Here is an 18344-nt window from a genome sequence, read left to right as displayed (position 1 = left end):
TCTAATAGATGAAGATCAGAATATACAGAAAGAAAGAACAATAATTACGACATTTGCAGATAGAAGAGCAAAGGAAATAGCAAAGGAGAAAACTATCAACGACTCAGTCCATTTTATACCATAAGCCTAGGGAAATTTATAAACCACTCAAACTTATGTTTTGTTCTAATGAGAAAATATCAAATGGATTTACCCATTATGTCAGACTGGTCAAGTGTCAAAAATATAGGGGTTGTTTTGACCCCCTTAAGGGAATTTTGCCAATCTTACATTATTACATGTCCGCAGAAATAATAACGAAAACATCACTTTTGCAGTACTTGGCAGGTGTCCAATATCTAACCACAAAAGTGCCAACATGACCTCTCACATTGGAACACTTTAAAGAACAATTGAATATCGCAAGCATACATACTCTTGCTATATAAATACTTGAAAATATGATGAAAATTAATATATAGAGTAGGAGTACATGAATATATGAAATCAAAAGTAATATTGATAAATCATAAGCCATAAATAATTAAGATAAAATATGAATAAAATGCATGAATATTGACCATTTTGGATCCACCAAGAGCGTTATGTAATAAACGCAAGTATTGTGTCGGTTCCATAGAGTTACCATGTATGCCATCACTCTACTATAACAGAAAAGGGCTTACGTTTAACAGTGTTGAAGGAGTTCACATGTATGCTGGGTACTTTTTGGCAGCTTTTCATTCATCTGCTCCAACATAAATTCAGTCACATGCTTCCAAACGTTTACCTATAATTTCTAAAGGCCAAATATTCCACCTGTGCTCAGTCATGGCACATGACATATATTTAGCAATAATCAAAAAGGTCTTTCTTTAGTATAGTGATGAGGTATTTGATTTTTTTATTGTGCTGAGAAAAGCCTGAATAAACTTTCTGTGAAAACATCACATTTAGCTCAACACCAACAAAAGCTCAGCACATATTTTAGACATCACAATTAAAACAGAAAAGTGAAAAGTTAAAATTAATACAGAAACAGTGCCATAGTAAGTACAAACCTGATGTATAATCCTTTTTAAGAAAAAAAAAAAAAAAAACAAATAAAATTATACAATTAATATAAAACAAGATTTTGTTTCATTTCACTTTGACATCACAAATGAAGTGCCTGTTAAACAACAAATAAAACTATGTACAAACAAACAAACAGGTATTCATGTGCATTTCTGTTTTCATTTTGTGAATGCAGCTTCTGGGATCTTTCCTTGAGCCTATAAGAGATAAAAATATTATGATAAATAATGACTAGTTTCAAGTTTCAAATGGATGTGATGAGATTTCAATAGCACATGGTCCACCTCAAACTGTCTGAGCACTGTAACCAGCATAAATTTACAGTAATTATTTACATGATCCACGTTTCTTTCTTTTTGCATAATCTTTAGAAGACGCTTCCTTCTGGGATAACAGCCATGCATACCAATTTATGCAGTGTGCGGCGTATGGTCTGAGCAATGACAGGCTGACCCCTTCAACCTGGCAATGCTGCAATGCTGGCAGCACTCATGCATCTATTTCCCAAACACAACCTCTGGATATGACGCTGAGCATGTGCACTCAACGTCTTTGGTCGACCATGGCGAGGCCTGTTCTGAGTGGAACCTGTCCCGTTAAACCGCTGTATGGTCTTGGCCACCGTGCTGCAGCTCAGTTTCAGGGTCTTGGCAATCTTCTTAAGGTGATGATACACGGGGCAACTTTTTGAGCAATGTTGCTGAGCAACGCTGCTTGGGCACTTTCCCACTGAGAATGAGCAACAAATATATATCTGGATACGTTAGATTGGTCGTGGGCAATTTTTTGAGATCCTCCAATCAGAATGTTAGCAGCCGATCACGTGACCGGTTCAGAGATTTCAGAAAAAATTCAAACAAGATGGCAGCCTCTCAACGGCAGTGGAGCGGAGAAAAGGAGTGTGAACTTTTATCTTTTTACGTTAGTAAGTTGTCACGCGTCAACCCAAAACAGGGAATTCATATATTGCTTAAAATACCAACAACTGTCCGAAAGTAATGTGTGTATAATGTAATGAAGCTATTAATGATTTCAGTTAAATACTAAAACGACAGGATTTTTTAACGTCTGTAGTAGCGTAGACTGTAGGGCGTTTTACATATGAATAGCTTTTGATGCGATCGACGCGGGTTCGAATCCGCCTTTTGCTGTACTTGCTCTTCTCCCTTTTCCTGTCACAAATCAGATCGGAAAGGCATTTATTTTTAATAAAAATGAAGAAAATATTTGAAAAGTTAAAATAAAGTGCCTAACAAGTGTTTATTATAAAGTATTTATTGAGTTGGCAATAGATTTGTTGCTCTCTGATTAGTTGTTGCCAACTGTCTGTTGCCCTAATTAGTTGCCTCAGAGAGTTCTTTGCCATGAGGTGTCATGTTGAACTGTTGAGAAAAAGGCCAATTGGGCCCAACTCAAACAATTGTACTTAGGGGTGTACTCACTTTTGTGGCCAGCGGTTTAGACATTAATGGTTGTGTTGAGTTATTTTGAGGGGACAGCAAATTTACACTGTTATAAAAGCTGTGCACTCACTACTTTACATTGTAGCAAAGTGTAATTTCTTCAGTGTTGTCACATAAAAAAAAAAATTAAAATATTTTAAAAATAATTTATTTACAAAAATGTATTTATTTATAATTTCTGATGATTTATTGACAGCAAACAGAACAGCTTAAAATGAAATGTGGACACATTATACACTATTTACTCAAACCTGCCATTTCTGTTAATTGGCCAAGCAGATCCATACCTTCAGTTCTGTGAAAATTTGAGCAGCTTGGTGGAAATCCCATGCGTTATCCTGCAGACACCTAACAGCAATACACAAGCATTACCAACAGAATCGGGATAATATTGAATAGGAGTGGGCGGTATGACCAAAATCTTGTTTTAGTAAGTCTTTTAAAGTAAATGCAACTTTAGATCAAAGTAACAGTTAAGCATAGTCATCTTTACTGGAAATTCAATGAAAACAATTATATCCTAAATAACCATGTGATAATGTTTATTTCTAAATTAAATATTTTTCAAATACAAAGGACTTCACTTTTTGAGACTCTCACCTGTAAATAATGTAAAGCAGTCCCACTAATAACTGCACAAATACATCTACAGTAGTATAACTTACAGCCCAACAACCCTGGATGCAAATAAATAGGAAAATCTCTGCTTTTGTAAAATAGCATCATATCACCCAGGCCTAGTATTTCCACATCATCCATAGAAAAATACATATTTAGTTCTTGAATCAAAGTGCCCCTATTATGCCGTTTTAAAGGCTCCTAAATTTGTTCTGGAGGTCTCCTTCAATAGGTTTACATGCATCTAAAGTAAAAAATCACTTAAATTTTCTCATAATGTACATTGCAGCATCACTTCTTTTCTCAGTGTCTGAATGATTCGACAAAGAATTCAATCTCTCTAAAGCCCTCCTTTCTGAGAGCCTACTCTGCTCTGATTGGTCAGATCTGTTGTGATTGGTCGACCACTTACAGCACGTGTCAAAAACAAAAAGCTCATTACCATATCTGAATTTCAGCTCCGGAGACTTCCTCAGCCCTTAAAACACAGTGATACGAAAAGTATGTGAAAGTGAAAAGTAATTTCCGAAAAAGCATAATAGGGGCACTTTAAGACCTACAACAAATATAAGGGCATGGTTTTTCCTCTCTGCTCACTTTTGAGACCATTCCAGGTTCATTTCAGACATCTGAGAGAAGGCGGAGAGCATTTCCTGCTGGGCTGCAGAGAGGATGGGCATTGGGCTACTCGAGAGGGTTGGAGCTGGTGCTGCAAATGCACAGCGTATCTCCTCAGCGGTGGCATTCCTCACAAAGAGCTCGTCGTTCACGATACACAGGCTGCAAATGCAACAGATATCAACAAACATGCATCAAATCAACTTTGTGTTACTAAGAGGATATTTTGATCAAGTGGCTAATGATGATTCTTTTAATAGAGGATATGCATGTGACGTCACCGTCGGCCGGAGTGACTGTGGTTGCACCCACTGAGTGGCAAAAAGACTGAGTGGCAGCATTTGTGTTGAAAAACGCACAAAAAACATTCAAACCAGAAAGAGCTTTGTGATTGACTGTACAAATAGATTTGACAAGAAATCTGAAGTACATTTTTACAGACTGCTGAAAGCTAAAGAAAAGAGAAGGAAATAGATTTCTGCAATTCACAGAAACTCCAGGCAGTGAAATGTGGATTTGCAGTTATAATTTTGTCAATATGTTGCATTTTGGGGTAAATCATACCCTATATATTGTATTGTTATGTATTGTGTATTGACAACTCATCAATTAAATATATTTACCATCTTATATTCAGCATAATTGGGTGTTTTTAAATGAACACTGACAAAAACTAAACAAGTTTTAGGAATGGATGATATATAACAATGATAAGTGATCTCCCCGATTTAGACCTACCTATATTGTAGTTATATAAAGCGTTCAGAGGCAAATTTGCTTTATGTATTTCCCTGGCGTCGAAATCAGGCACATATAAATGTCTGGAAACACGATTCCTGGCAGCATGTCAATATCCATGGATTACTGGATCGTTTAGTAATTTGTAGGAACACTATTGCATGCATCCAACCTTTAGTTTAATCATTTGCTTTACGCATATTCTCGCAGTTTCCCCTATTAAATCCAGTCACGCGGCAGGTTCTTTTGCCACTCAGTCCAGCTGAGGGGGTGCGTTGAGGGGGTGTTTTTATTTAGGGTGCGTTCACACTTGTCATGTTTGGTTCGATTAAAACGAACCCTGGTGCGATTGCTCGGTTAGTGCGGTTCATTTGAGCATGTTTGAACGCTGCCATCTGAACCCTGGTGTGCACCAAACAAGCGGACCGAGACCGCTGAAAAGATGGGTCTCGGTCCGCTTCCAAACCAACTCTGGTGCGGTTCGAATGATATATGAACGCAACTTGGACCAAAGACATGTAAACGAACCAAAAACAGGAAGACGAGACCCTAAAATGGACAGAATCCTTGTCAGAATTTCTTGTCATAGTTGCGGGTTTGCCCATAACAAGCATCAGACACGAGTTCCCAGCTGGCCAAAATACAATCATATGCAGGCTACACACACACAACGAGTGCATTTACCTCAGCACACAGCATTGTTTTGGATGTTCGGTAAGTTTCGTCTCAAAATAGGCAATACTTAATAATTTACGACCAATCAGGTTGTGAATGTATCCCTGTGCCTTAAGGTTCGGTATCTTTTGGTTCAGTGATAAAATTGCCAATCTGAACACTAATTGGACCAGGACTAAATGTTTTTTTTCTTCTTTGGTCTGGACCAAATGAACAAAATGAACCAAACTACAAGTGTGAACGCACCCTTAGTCACAGTTGTGATTTGCTGTTGGATTTTCCTACCCAGAATTCCGAGCTGGAACTGTGATGAAGACTCTAGAGAATGCCCTGACAGAATCTCTTGATTTGTCATCAACTGAAGAGAGGAATATAAACATTTTGAGTTGAAAACTGTTATTTTGACACATGTAACTGTTCAAGCAAGACTCACCCTCTTTGAACACTCCACTCACTGTGAACACTAATAAAGTCCTCTATGGAGAAGACAGGAAAACAACAAGATGTCAAAAATGGTAAATAGCTCCAGTGATAGCAGTGTTGAAATCATTAAGGAACTCACTGTGCATGTGTTGACATCAACATTGACTGAACTGATGTCATGCTGGGTCTTTGGGAGCTCACTGAGGAAGGCGACCACAGTCAGGCGAGTGCGTTTTAGCAAGCGGATCCGAGTGGCTGTACATGACAAATAAGATCTGGTATTCTTGGGCTTTATTTTTCACATTGTAAACTCTTATTTTCTTGTTACTCATGAAACATACAGGGATCTTTGATGTTCTTGATATTGCGGCTTTGTTTATGATAATCTTTCAACCTGCACCTGCAAAATTATAGGAAAAAGAAACAAGACCACAAATAAACTTGTATATCAAATACAATTTTGCAAAATATATAGGAAAAAGTACAATACAATCTTTAATTATAAAGTAACATTTATGAATAATAATTTATAAATAATATTATAAAATAATAAACCTTTTTGAATGAGTTTTTTTCCATTATTGTAATGGAATATATATATATTATATATACACACACACACTTTTTTTTTTTTTTTTTTTATGTATACAAATGTAATTTATTACTTTTGATTTTGGAGTGAACAAGATTAGTTTTAAGATTAGATTATGTTTATGTTAGGTTTGGCAAATGACCAAGATAACAGCACTTTAAAGACAGCCGAATGCTAATCTCTATGAGCAGTGTTTTAAGGACAGAGAGTTCACACAGTACCTGGAGGGATTGTTTATGGGTGGCAGACTGAGAGAAAAGCAGGCACCATCGTGATACGCCTCCAGCAGCGGCTGTCTGTCCCCAGAGTCATATACACAGTAATAACTGCCACAAAACAAACAAACAAACACACATCACTGCTGACAAAAGCATACTTTATAGAAAACAATAAGAGGCTCCTGTAATAAAACATTTCCACACATCCACTTACTGCTGCAGAAAACGCTGAATGAGACCCTGGATTTCATTTGAGACAAAGTAGCTGGCCTGAATTAGTTGCACAAACACAACCAGTCAAAAACTTCACACACAACGATTAAGGTCAATATAACAGTACAGACTTCTAGGCTACCTTGCAAGGAGGGATGTTTGTGCGTGTTTCCACCTCAAAGCAGATTGGAAGTGGAAGCACATGACCGTCCTACGGAAAAAACAGCATTACAAAGAAAACTGCATGTTTTATTCAAATCATGCAACTGTGACTACATTTTGATGATAGTTTATAAATACAAACTTTGTTTTTTCTTTGTAAAAATGTGAACTAATGAATCATGCACATTTTTGATTTTACATTTGCTTTATTTCAGTCAGGACAATGTGCGTTCTTTTGGCAGCCAGTCCATGACCAATTTATGATTGTCTGACTTAATATGACAAACACTAATAAATACACCATACACTGAGTCCTATTAGTTTACAACATTTTTGACAAATTAAAAATGCTCACCAGTCTGTGAAGCCTAGGAAATCGCTCCCGAACAGCACTGTCACAGGAGACAAGAGGAAAACAGTGATGCAGCTCATCATTACAGCACACAGACACACCACGATCACCTGTGCACCCCCAAGTCATTTCTGCTGATTTATTCATGCTTATTCTTTATGCAATTACAATGAATGATTGCTGAAATGCGTTTTGTTCAAGTGACTAACAAAATAAAATAATTAGGAACAATATTGTGCCAAAATCAGCACCGAATAAATAGTTTTATCCCCATTTTCAACACACTCTCTGGTTGGATTGGTTCAGTTTTTAGAGTTTTAAACCCAGACTTCACTTACCTGCTGCTGTCACCCACCCATAGCCCAACATGTAAAAAATACACCATTATTAAAAGAAAAAAGGGCAATAACTTTCAGCTTGCAAGCTTTCACCTAAAAATGGCTTATTTGTAGCTCTCTCTGAACATTAAACTAGAAGAGGAGCAAGTATTTTTACTTCAACAGACATTTCTCAAATAAAAGCCATGCAAGCTCAGGGAATAAAAGACAAGCATGACAAAGACGGCCAAACAACCAAAACAAACTTGGCAGTTTGTGACTGATGCTGTGATTTTATTATAAATTTATGATGAGTGTATTTAAGAAGAAATGATGGTTGCTGACTTGATATGTTATCAGCTTTGGCAATGATGCTTGTGCCCTGATATAGATATATATATAGGGTGCGATTTGTAGGTGGGGATAAAAAAAAATACCCCCCCCCCCATACACACACACAGTATCTCACAAAAATCTCTGAATGAACAACACGTCCAACCTTGCAGCAGATGGGCTACAGCAGCAGAAGACACACCAGGTGTCAATCCTGTCAGCTAAGAACAGGAAACTGAGGCTACAATTCACATGGGCTCACCAAAATTGGACAACAGAAGATTGAAAAAACATTGCCTGGTCTGATGAGTCTTGATTTCTGCTTCGACATTCAGATAGAAGGGGCAGAATTTGGCGTAAACAACATGAAAGCATGGATCCTGCCTTGTATCAAAGATTCAGGCTGCTGGTGGAGTAATGGTGGAGGATATTTTCTTGGCACACTTTGAGCCCCTTAGTACCAATTGAGCATCGTTTAAATGCCACAGCCTACCTGAGTATTGTTGCTGTGCAAAAATGCAACAGTGGACCCATTTTCTGATGTCTACATCCAGCAGAATAACGTACTGTGAATGGTGATTGTGGCAACTAATGCTGTCCTCAAGCCATTTTAATACAAGTTTTGGAACAGCCAACTTTCTTTCTTTAAATTCCTTCTTCATTGTCATCATTGTAGGTTCTTTATGTGCTAGGGCTGGGTACCGCAAATGTGCCTGCCTTAGGCTGTCCCATAGACAGAGAGTGCGATTTTACCAATCTTACTACTGTGGATGTCTTGATAAGGAAGAAAAATGCATCTTTTCATTTAAATCTTATTCAGCTGTCTTGAAACACAACCTACATATTTCTATTATTATATTTCAGAGTCATGGATGCACTCAGATATAAAATAATATTTATATTATTAAAAATATATGATATATATTCATTCAGGTGTTTCAAGACCGTGGGAACCCTGGATCTTCAAAGAAAAACCTGTAAAGAATTTAATGCCGATGGTTACTTAACCAACAGGTCTGCGATTGTGTCTTATAAGGAACTGTGACTGTTTTTGGTATATCTGTCAGCTAATTATACCAACCTTGACCTTTAAACTCACAGGGTGTCTCCCAGTTGACTGGCACTGACCTGATGTATGAGGTGTGATCTTTGAAGTGATCACACAGAGGGTTCCTGTCCAACCAGAGCTCCACCAGCCTGAACCCCTTCACCGTATCCAGCTCTCGCTCTGACTTCAGCTACAGACAGACAGAGAATGAGGTACAACAGATACAGAAAGTAAATTCTGTGGAGCCTGCAGTCGAGTAAATAGAAGCTAAAGAATTAAGTGGGCTATTATTGTGCAGAACAAATATATCTCACTACAGTGCTTACCACACATAAACTTTACTTGGGCGGGCCGCCCAAGTATATTTGGAGACACATTTTTGCTTTTATTATTTTTATCCTCTTATACTTTTATATCCGCGCAAGATAATGAAACCATCTGCAATCGATAAACTAGTTGTTTCGTATCTGCTCGTTATGTGTGCGTCAGAACTGTTTACTCCCGCTGACATTCCCACAGGCGCTGCATTTTGCAAAGTCAATAGACGGCGCTGTTGCGCGTCCTAGAAGCTCGCGCAACAGCGCTTCAGTCTGCTTCAAAGTGATTCTCAATCAATGAAAAGCACAGATTTATGCCAAGCAATTGCTAATGAACTCAAGTTGATGAATTATTACAAAGTCTACTTAATGGCCTTTATATAAAATGTTTTAGATAATTGTAAGAATCTGAAGGATTAGCCTGCAATAGTACAGACATTTCAAAATAAGAGTACCTTTGTATTTCGGGCTTGTTTATAATTAAAAGTCACACGCTAAGTTTTTTTTTCTTTTTTCTTTTGGGCATTATTGGTATTTTGGTTACAAAATAAATTGTATTTAATTTGATTTCCATTTAATTCATAGTAAATTATTGTAGTCTCCCCCACAGGAAGAAAAGACTAAAACATTATTTGACACCTATATTATTCATTTTATAAATTTTACTAATAAAATCTGTGTCCCATTCACTGAGAGAGACACTATATGACAGCAAGGAGAACATAGGAAAAACATTTAAATGCTGTAATTTTGCATAATTTACAATATTAGTATGTAACTAAATGTAATATGCTATGTAATTAAAATTAATTTCAATAAATAAAAATACTGTTAAAAAAAAATCACACATTATTTGTTTATCACATGTAGTAGACCAATAGGAGGATTTTTCGCCCGGCTACCACCGCAAGTATATTTCAAACCTGTGGGAAGCATTGCACTATCAAGGTAAATAGGAGACGGTAAAGGCAGCAGCCTGAGCGTCTCTCACCTCATTATGAGACAGGTTCAGTGACTGCAGGTTGGGGGCTTTGTTCACCAGTTCTGCAATGTCATCCAACTTGTACAGCTTGTTGTTGCTCAGGTTCAAGCACAACAACTAAAGAGGATCAAAGAGAGACAGAGATAAAATATTATCAACATGCTTATGCTGCATTTACGCCATGTCATAACCATAATTATGAGATAATGTTCTACCTAGAGCTGTTCATGTCCTCAAACTTAGATTTATACGTTTCTATGTCAACACTATCAATGCCGAAATTAATCTGCAGCAGTCAGGTGCTACAAATAAGAGCTCTGTAACGTTCATTATTATTGTAAAGTTATGTGTTTTGAGACATGAGGTGATTTAACGCTGTACGTTTTTCGTCTCGTGATGCTCTGCAGACTCTGCTGTACCCGATCATGTGTTTTGGAGGAGGCTTGGCTTTGGAGATGCTCTGAAGGGAGTGTGAGATCTCATGCTTTCAAAGCTAGCTTGCTATATTGGTAGCCTCTCCGAAATTGCCTACCCTACCTTTAAATACCACTCTGAAGCGATATTCAAGATAGTTTGGATTTAGTGTGAGCTAAGGGCACTGAGCTTTGGCATTATTCTGACCTGGGACATTCTTGCGCACTTACTTCCTGTCACGTGCACATGCCATCAAGTGGCCAAAACCACAAATGTTGGTATTGGACAGGCCCTACTATCATGCATGTGCTAATAAGCTTTGACCCCATATCACTCTGAGACACCTGACAAATGTTTCCTGGAATCAGCATCTGAGCGTGACCTACCCAGCTGTTTACCCTAGAAATATAACTGCATAGTTCAATATTTCCACCAGCTGGATGTTTTGATATCCTATTTTTGTCTAGACATTATGGCAGAGCTTTGCTGGATTAGATATAGTTACTATATTTATACTTCACGCTGGTTAGACGAAGGAAACAGGTTATGAAGCAATGAACAGCAAGTCACACTTCTTGAGACATCGTAGTAAATGTCATGGATCTTAAAGCTACTCTGTCACCAACATTACCCGTGTTTGCTATGGCTAGCATCACTATTACTATTGCTTATATTTATGGTTAATAATTTGAACAAACCTTAAACACTAGGTCTTACCTCTGAGATATTCTCCTGTATGACTGTGATCACAGCTTGCATGTAGCTTTTTCGGTTTAAGATCATCTCAATATTATGAGAAACCAAGTCTGGTGGAAAAGAGAAAAGTAAAGAACTAATAACTGTGTTACTCTTGACTTTGGGAATCTAATTGTACTTTTTTTGTGCAGTGTCAGGGTTTGGAGTACTTAAACCCTCAGTATAGTTTTACCTGGATCAGTGCGGATGCTGCTCAGGTTGAGAGATTTCTGGGAACTATTGAAGCGTTTGGACATGCAATGCTGCAGAAAAGAACAGCAACAGTTAAAGTTACCATGAAATCAAAATTGACAATTGTTGTTTTTATGTAATATTGCAGCATTTATTATAAATGATTCAACCTGCACATCATTACTTTTTTTCCCCCCAATTCATGTGCCCTAATAAACTTTAAACAAAATAACTTCCCCTCCCTCTTGCAGCAACATTTCCTCACTTCTCCGATTACATGTTCACTGGTGCAAGGGCGGGACAACCTATCACTCACATGAGATCCACCAGTAACAAACCACAACCACCCAAATCCAATGATGGATAAAATCAAGTACAGCCCAACATTTTTTCGAGATTTCACTTGGACATACACCGATCAGGCATAACATTATGACCACTGACAGGTTCTGCTGCTAACATCTTGGTGCCAGATACCACAGCACACTTTCAGGGGTCTAGTAGAGTCCATGCCTCGACGGGTCAGGTCTGTTTTGGCAGCAAAATGGGTACCAACAATGTTATGCCTGATCGGCATGTCACAATAGGAAAAAATAAAACTAAATCGCACGCAATTTCCATTTCATCCGACTTTAAATGCAACAGCTGCCACCTGTAGGCCATGTTACTGCAGCAAGAAGCAGCTGTAGGTCAGACCTTTAAATGCTCCAGATCTTGTGGTTTCAGCTCACTTGGGAGGAAAGGTGGGCTGGAACAATGGCTCATAAGCACAACCACCTGGAGAACATGAAACATGGAATTCAGAATACATTAGTACAAGATGAATGTTTTTAAGAATGCATGAAACAGTACAATACCCTGTGCCCTTCACTGTCTGTGACTCTGCGTGTGAGTTTGCACAGGGCGCTGGCAGTGGCAGCATCCTCCAGATAGAAATTAACTTTATGTCCATCTGTGGAATACTAGACAAAAACACATAAAGACACAATCAGACAAACAAAGATGTGATGCATCAACTAAATATAATATTTTGGTGATTTACAGGGGATGTATTATGCCCTTTTTCAAAGTCTTGATTTTGTGGTCTACTAGAATAAATTTTAATGCTTGAATGTTCAATGACATTGTTGCAGCTCCTCTCTTCCCAGTCTGTCAGTAACGCTCTGTTTAGTTCCTGTCTCTATGAAACCCCTCCTTCTGACAAGCGCAGTGTGCTCTGATTGGTTAGCTGAACTAGTGTGTTGTGATTGGTCAACTGCTTTGAGAGTGTTTTGGATACCATAACCTCGAGTTTCAACACACTACTAATGCAACTCAACCAGGCCTCAACCTTTTATTTGCGTATACTTTGGGCGGGAAGTGTTCATTCCTGGAAGAAAATTCAAGACTACAAGGGAGGCATTTGAGGAAGTTCAGAAACAATCCACAATGATTTAGAGAATAACTTTCTTTTGGAGTGACTTTGTGCTTTATAAATTTGCAGACCTTTTTCATGCTCAAACAGCAACATTACACACTAAAGACTGAAAAGTTGAAAATGTAAAAAAGCACAACAGGTCCTCTTTAAAAACCATTATGTTCAACATTTACCAATACAGTAAAACACAACTGATTTATTAAACAGCTCCACTGACCTCTAGTGGACAAACAGTTACACCTTCTAGACTTGTTCAGCATAACTGACCAACTCATTGGGATCACTTACGTGTAGTGGAGTAAATGCAATGGGACAGAGATTCTGTAGTGACGTTAGCAGCCATCTCTTATCGTACTTATTTCCATTTGGGATCTGTGAAACAAAAGTAAATATTTCAGACGCTATAAACAACACAGTCATCAGGACACAGTATTGGCTTTTGTTTGTTAGGTTTAATATCTTTTTGTGAATATGTATGATGCGAAGCTTAAAGGGCACCTATTATGCCCCTTTTTACAAGATGTAATATTGGTCTTGGGTGTCCCCAGAATGTATTTGTGAAGTTTCAGCACAAAATACCCCACAGTTAATTTATTGTAACCATTTGAAAATGTCATTTTTGGGGCCTGTTTTAAAAAGAGCTGTTGAAAATGAGCTGCATATCTGCCTTTGGATGAGGGCGTAACTTGCATACCTATGGCAATAAACAGTCGGTAGAAGCAGAATGGCTGAGAATGAAAGACCCGCTGTTTTGTATGGCATTCAGCCGTACATGTTTGAACCGGAATCAGACCCAGATGATGAAGAGACAATTGAGAATGGAGCAGGATGTCTCTGAATGGTTATTTGATACATTTATGTACTTATAGAGTTCTAATCGCGTCCCTTTTGCAATTATGGATGTGCAACACACACACACACACACACTGTGATAACGTTCGCGCAATTTTTTGAAACTACAAACACAAATACTGTGATAACGTTTGCTAAGTACGTTAGATACACTATACAAACAAGGTTTAAATTATATACACAGACATTCTACGACGACGACAACAACTTTAGACGCATTTGTTATTGAATTGTCTGACATCGACTGAAATGACTATTTGCTCAAAAAACATTAAATACACTTACTTCTGGAGGTGACGTTGGATCGCGAACAGTAGGCAACGATCCACACTTGAGGATTAACTTTGAAGCAAGACCTGCTTTGAATTGACCCTCGTTCTCAAAACAGTCAGTCAAAAAATTATTCACGCAAACATAAACGTATTTTGGAATTTTGAGTGCCGCCTTTCCTTCGTAAATAAAATCCATTCACTGCGTTTTCAGTGGCTCTGATGTCGGAAGTAAGTGAAAACTACTATGTTCATTGTTACATCCCACAACAGAACACTTATGTTTCTTAGGAGACATTACCGGCTGTCGTTGAAACAATGGAGGATGGTTGACAGATCACCGACGGCGGGGTCTATGCCAAAACCAGATTGTCAATCAAACCACGTGGGTGGGGCTTAGCGCAATTCTACGTCACAGTGAGAGCAATCTTAGAACAGGGCGTTCTGAGACAGTGCTTATGGATTATTGAGATTGTAAAAAAAAACACTGGGTGGATTTTTCTCATTCTAGGGTGGTTTTGCTCACACACTGCCAACACACATTTATGGTCAAACACCATGTAAAAGTGAATTTTGCACAATAGGTGCCCTTTAACACTTAATTCATTTACCACTGGATAATATGTTAACTCTATTGTGATAGTTATGTCATCATTTACACACCATCTTGTCATTCCAATGCAACTACATTATTTACAAACACCTAAACACAAATCATTATCATAATTATATGATGTTTTATTTAGGAACAATGACAAAACAACTTCTGGGTGAACTATTGCTTTAAGGAAAATAAAAGTGATCTCTTACTGTCATTTTGAACCATTTTTTTTCTCCTCCCCCTTTATCTTCTGCTCCAAATTTGTGCGCATTTCCGATCCTTTCTGTCCGCTTCTCTCCTCTCCAACTGGGACGTCCATATGGAATACTGCAGGAAAAGCATAACATAGAGGCAGAGCACATTTAAGCCACACCTACACAGGGGGAAAACAATCCAACCCTCTCCATTGACTTTGTATTGCGTGAAGCTGCCTCCTTGTCATTTCTTGCTTCTAACAAAATACAGAACAATGCCTAAAAGCTGCTGTGTGACAAGGTGTGCAGCAAACAAGCAAAAAAAAAAAAAAAAACAGAACTAATTGCCTGTATTCACTTTTGGGTCCTTAAAAGCTCATTTTTTTGGGTCGACAGCTTATAAAATCTATTTTTTTTTTAGCTTGTTTGCTGTACACTCTGTCACATAGCAGCTTTTAGGCATTGTTGTGTTTTTTTGTTACAAGTCAAGACAAAACAAGGAGGCAGTTTCACGCCATAGAAAAGTCAACGGAGAGGTGGACATGGGCGTGGTTTTCAGATTATGACGCGTGTCGCTCTGTCTCTATGGGCTGGGAATTAACACACAAACCTTACATACATCCAATAGGTTGTTTAAACTTGATGTCACAGCGAATGAGTCTGGAGGGCAGGGACTGGTTTTCCTTTACAGGAATCCTATCAAAAACTCAAAATTCCTATGTTTTGCGTCATTTATGGTTGCTCAAATCGATAAAATCGAGAACCCAGAAGGTGTTTATATCGTTTACATAACTTATACTGTTTTTTATAACTTATATCGTTTTTTAACTTTAAAAGCTTACCTTATTTGTTTTTGACTTGGTTAAATATCCATATTCTTCATGGTATCCTTTGCAGGGAAGAGAAGCTATTTTATCTCACTGAATGATGATTGGGTGTTTTCACTTAAGTTTTGTAGTATTCAGTTGATGTTGATGATCTGGTTACCATGAGAACAGTGTCACGCGCTGCTGCTTCAGTTATCATATGGTAGAAAATATCTAAATAAATAAATGTTTAACAAGCTGACAGAAGTCAATTCAACAACAAAGACAACACTTTCAAAAACACTCAGCTCTGTGATTATTTTATTGAGTGATAGGGAGTGGGTTAAATCAGTGACATAATTAGATTTGATATACGGCGTCTCCCCGTCACCTCCTCAACTTTCCCCTTAGTGCGTTTTTACACGTATAAAAAGGCAACAATTGTATTACACCGTCCAGTTTTTTCTTTGAACAATGATGTGAGCTCCTGTTGTAATTCTCGATTCAGCATAAATGACCTACAATTGCGACATTTTTCACAGTCATGGCAGAAAATCAAAAATATTTCCCTAACTTCACAAGTAGAAAGGCAGCGCGATATAAACAAACCCAGACTACAACTAACGTGGCGTGACAGCAGCTTCACATTCTCTATATCTGCCTCCTCGATGCCAGGAAAGTCTTTTAATTCAGTGGAAAAGTCATTTATCTTCATAACATAAAGATCACGTCCAGCATATGTTGTGATTTTCTGTTTATACCTTTCTAAATCAGCACAGAAAGGACTTTTCGCCATCTCTTCCATTCTAATTTTCACTGCTTGCCCTCCACCGGTATTTCGCGCGTCACCAGAACCACGTGATTGCATACAACCTATAGAGCGCATTTAGGCCACGCCCACACTGGGGGAGAAAACAATTAAACAGTCTCCATTGACTTTGTATTGCGTCAAGCTGCCTCCTTGTCAATTCTTGCTTCTAACAAAAAACAGAACAATGTCTAAAAGCTGCTATGTGACAAGGTTTACAGCAAACAAGCTAAAAAAAAAACCCAGAACCAAAAACCAGAAGTTTTTATAAGCTGTTGCCCAAAAAACAAGCGTTTTAGGACTAAAAAGTGGATACAGGCGATTGAGACAGAGTGCAACATGTCATATTACTATGAGAACTACACCCACTGGAGGGTAACGTAATCAGCGACAGGAAATATAATATATAAAACTGACATCTGGATATTTGACTTATCGGTGACAAAATGTTTACTGCACACATAGGCTTACTGAGTCTCAGGATCCCACCATTTACTCATTCTTCCTGCTGATGCTTCAAGTCTTATTGCCTGTATCCACTTTTGGCTCCTTAAAGGCTGGCTTTTACGGTTCGGTAGCTAATAAAAACTTAGTTCTGGGTTTTGTAGCTTGTTTGCTGTACATTTTGTCACACAGCAGCTTTTAGGTATTGTTCTGTTTTTGTTATAAGTCAGAAATGACAAGGAGCAAACCTCACGCATTACAAAGTCAATGGAGATGGTTGGATTGCTTTCTCCCCCAGTGTGAGCGTGGTCTAAATGCGCTCTGTCTCTATCCTTATTTATGAAGCTGAATAATTTGCAACAACACTTACAATCTCTGTTTGGACACCCCATACTGGCTACCCATCACAGACACGTCAACACTGTTGTCCTGAAACCTGCTGCGGGGTCCCGGACAAGACGGCCCTGGGGCTCCACCACGATGCTGCAAGTGAGCTGGATCGTTGTATAGTCTAGCCTTGATGGACCCCCAACTTTGATGGACCCCCAGCCAGCGGCCGTCAGGATCTGAGAAGTTGAAAGACATATGAAAAAGACACTCAGTCAGACAACTCCTGATGTTTATCAGGAGGAATGGGATATTATTATTGCCATATTTTTGTAGAAGCTAGTTAAGTTTTTAGTTAAATTATCTTACTGTTATTCTGCATAACAGAAGTACATAGTAATACTATCTAGAATCACTGTATATAAGAATTATCATGTTTTGCATTTTATATGCTTGATTTAAGTGCACATGCATGGTCAAAAATTAAATATACTTCAAATAATTCTATTATACATGGGTATAAATGCATTTTCAGGTGTAGTTTTACCTGTAAATGAGCTGTCAGTGCTCCACACCTCTCTCATCACAGCAGAGCCACTCGAATCTAAGGAAATTGAAGGAAAAGATTTAAACCGTGTGGTAGATTATTGAAGGTCATGAACTTACCGCTGTGCACGCGGGCAGCATCCGCCATTATAAAACTACAAAACAGTGTTTAACGAGAATGAAATTATCTAAATATATGTGAATATGCAAATATTTCATATACTACTCAAAATGAACAGTAGAATATGATGAATTGCATCGAAAGAACGTCATTTCGTTTAAAAAGTTAATAAAAACTACAATTCCCAAAATGCACTGACATCCACGTTTCTCGGCGCCAAGTCTACATAAATTAAAATGTCTAGTTTTAATTTAACAGTAAAAACATAAAAACAATGTCTAGTTTTAATTTAACAGTACATATTTAAATATGGATCAATTAATCTTATATGACTGTAACGTTAATATATAATACAATTCATACAATTATATGTTTTATTAATACTAAATATTGCCGCCTTTACAGAAAATCAGGCGTGGACCGTGATTTTTTTTTCTTTCTGTTAATTGACAATTAAACATTAAAAATAAAAGCTCGTGAGAAAATAAAAAGT

General features: G+C 37.9%; 1 protein-coding gene across 1 annotated transcript; it reads right to left on the bottom strand.

Annotated features, from left to right (window-relative positions):
- Positions 1–986: 986 nt before the first annotated feature.
- nxf1a (nuclear RNA export factor 1a) lies at positions 987–18051 on the bottom strand. The gene is made up of 21 exons (XM_067383164.1): positions 17732–18051; positions 17228–17423; positions 14815–14932; positions 13172–13255; positions 12324–12428; positions 12163–12243; positions 11468–11537; positions 11257–11345; positions 10135–10242; positions 8907–9016; positions 7132–7168; positions 6757–6825; positions 6616–6671; positions 6405–6509; positions 5933–5991; positions 5731–5846; positions 5602–5644; positions 5454–5526; positions 3735–3917; positions 2807–2867; positions 987–1253 (listed from the first exon to the last, which is right to left on the bottom strand). Exons 1-21 carry the CDS (start codon positions 17766–17768, stop codon positions 1215–1217), a joined length of 1839 nt encoding a protein of 612 aa, XP_067239265.1. The 5' UTR covers positions 17769–18051; the 3' UTR covers positions 987–1214.
- Between the last annotated feature and the right edge of the window lie 293 nt (positions 18052–18344).

This window comes from Chanodichthys erythropterus, chromosome 1, assembly GCF_024489055.1.
Source record: "Chanodichthys erythropterus isolate Z2021 chromosome 1, ASM2448905v1, whole genome shotgun sequence".
NCBI classification, from domain to species: Eukaryota; Metazoa; Chordata; class Actinopteri; order Cypriniformes; family Xenocyprididae; genus Chanodichthys; species Chanodichthys erythropterus.
The sequence above is the reverse complement of the archived record's forward strand: the minus strand, read 5'-3'. Positions and strand labels throughout refer to the sequence as shown.

Excerpts from the sequence above, each read along its gene's own strand:
- nxf1a (XM_067383164.1), bottom strand. The coding sequence starts at position 17,768 with ATGAGAGAGGTGTGGAGCACTGACAGCTCATTTACAG. Across the intron at positions 14,933-17,227 it reads GGGGTGTCCAAACAGAGATT|TATTCCATATGGACGTCCCA; the intron begins GTAAGTGTTGTT and ends CTTTTCCTGCAG. Across the intron at positions 11,538-12,162 it reads AAGATCTGGAGCATTTAAAG|CATTGCATGTCCAAACGCTT; the intron begins GTCTGACCTACA and ends TCTTTTCTGCAG.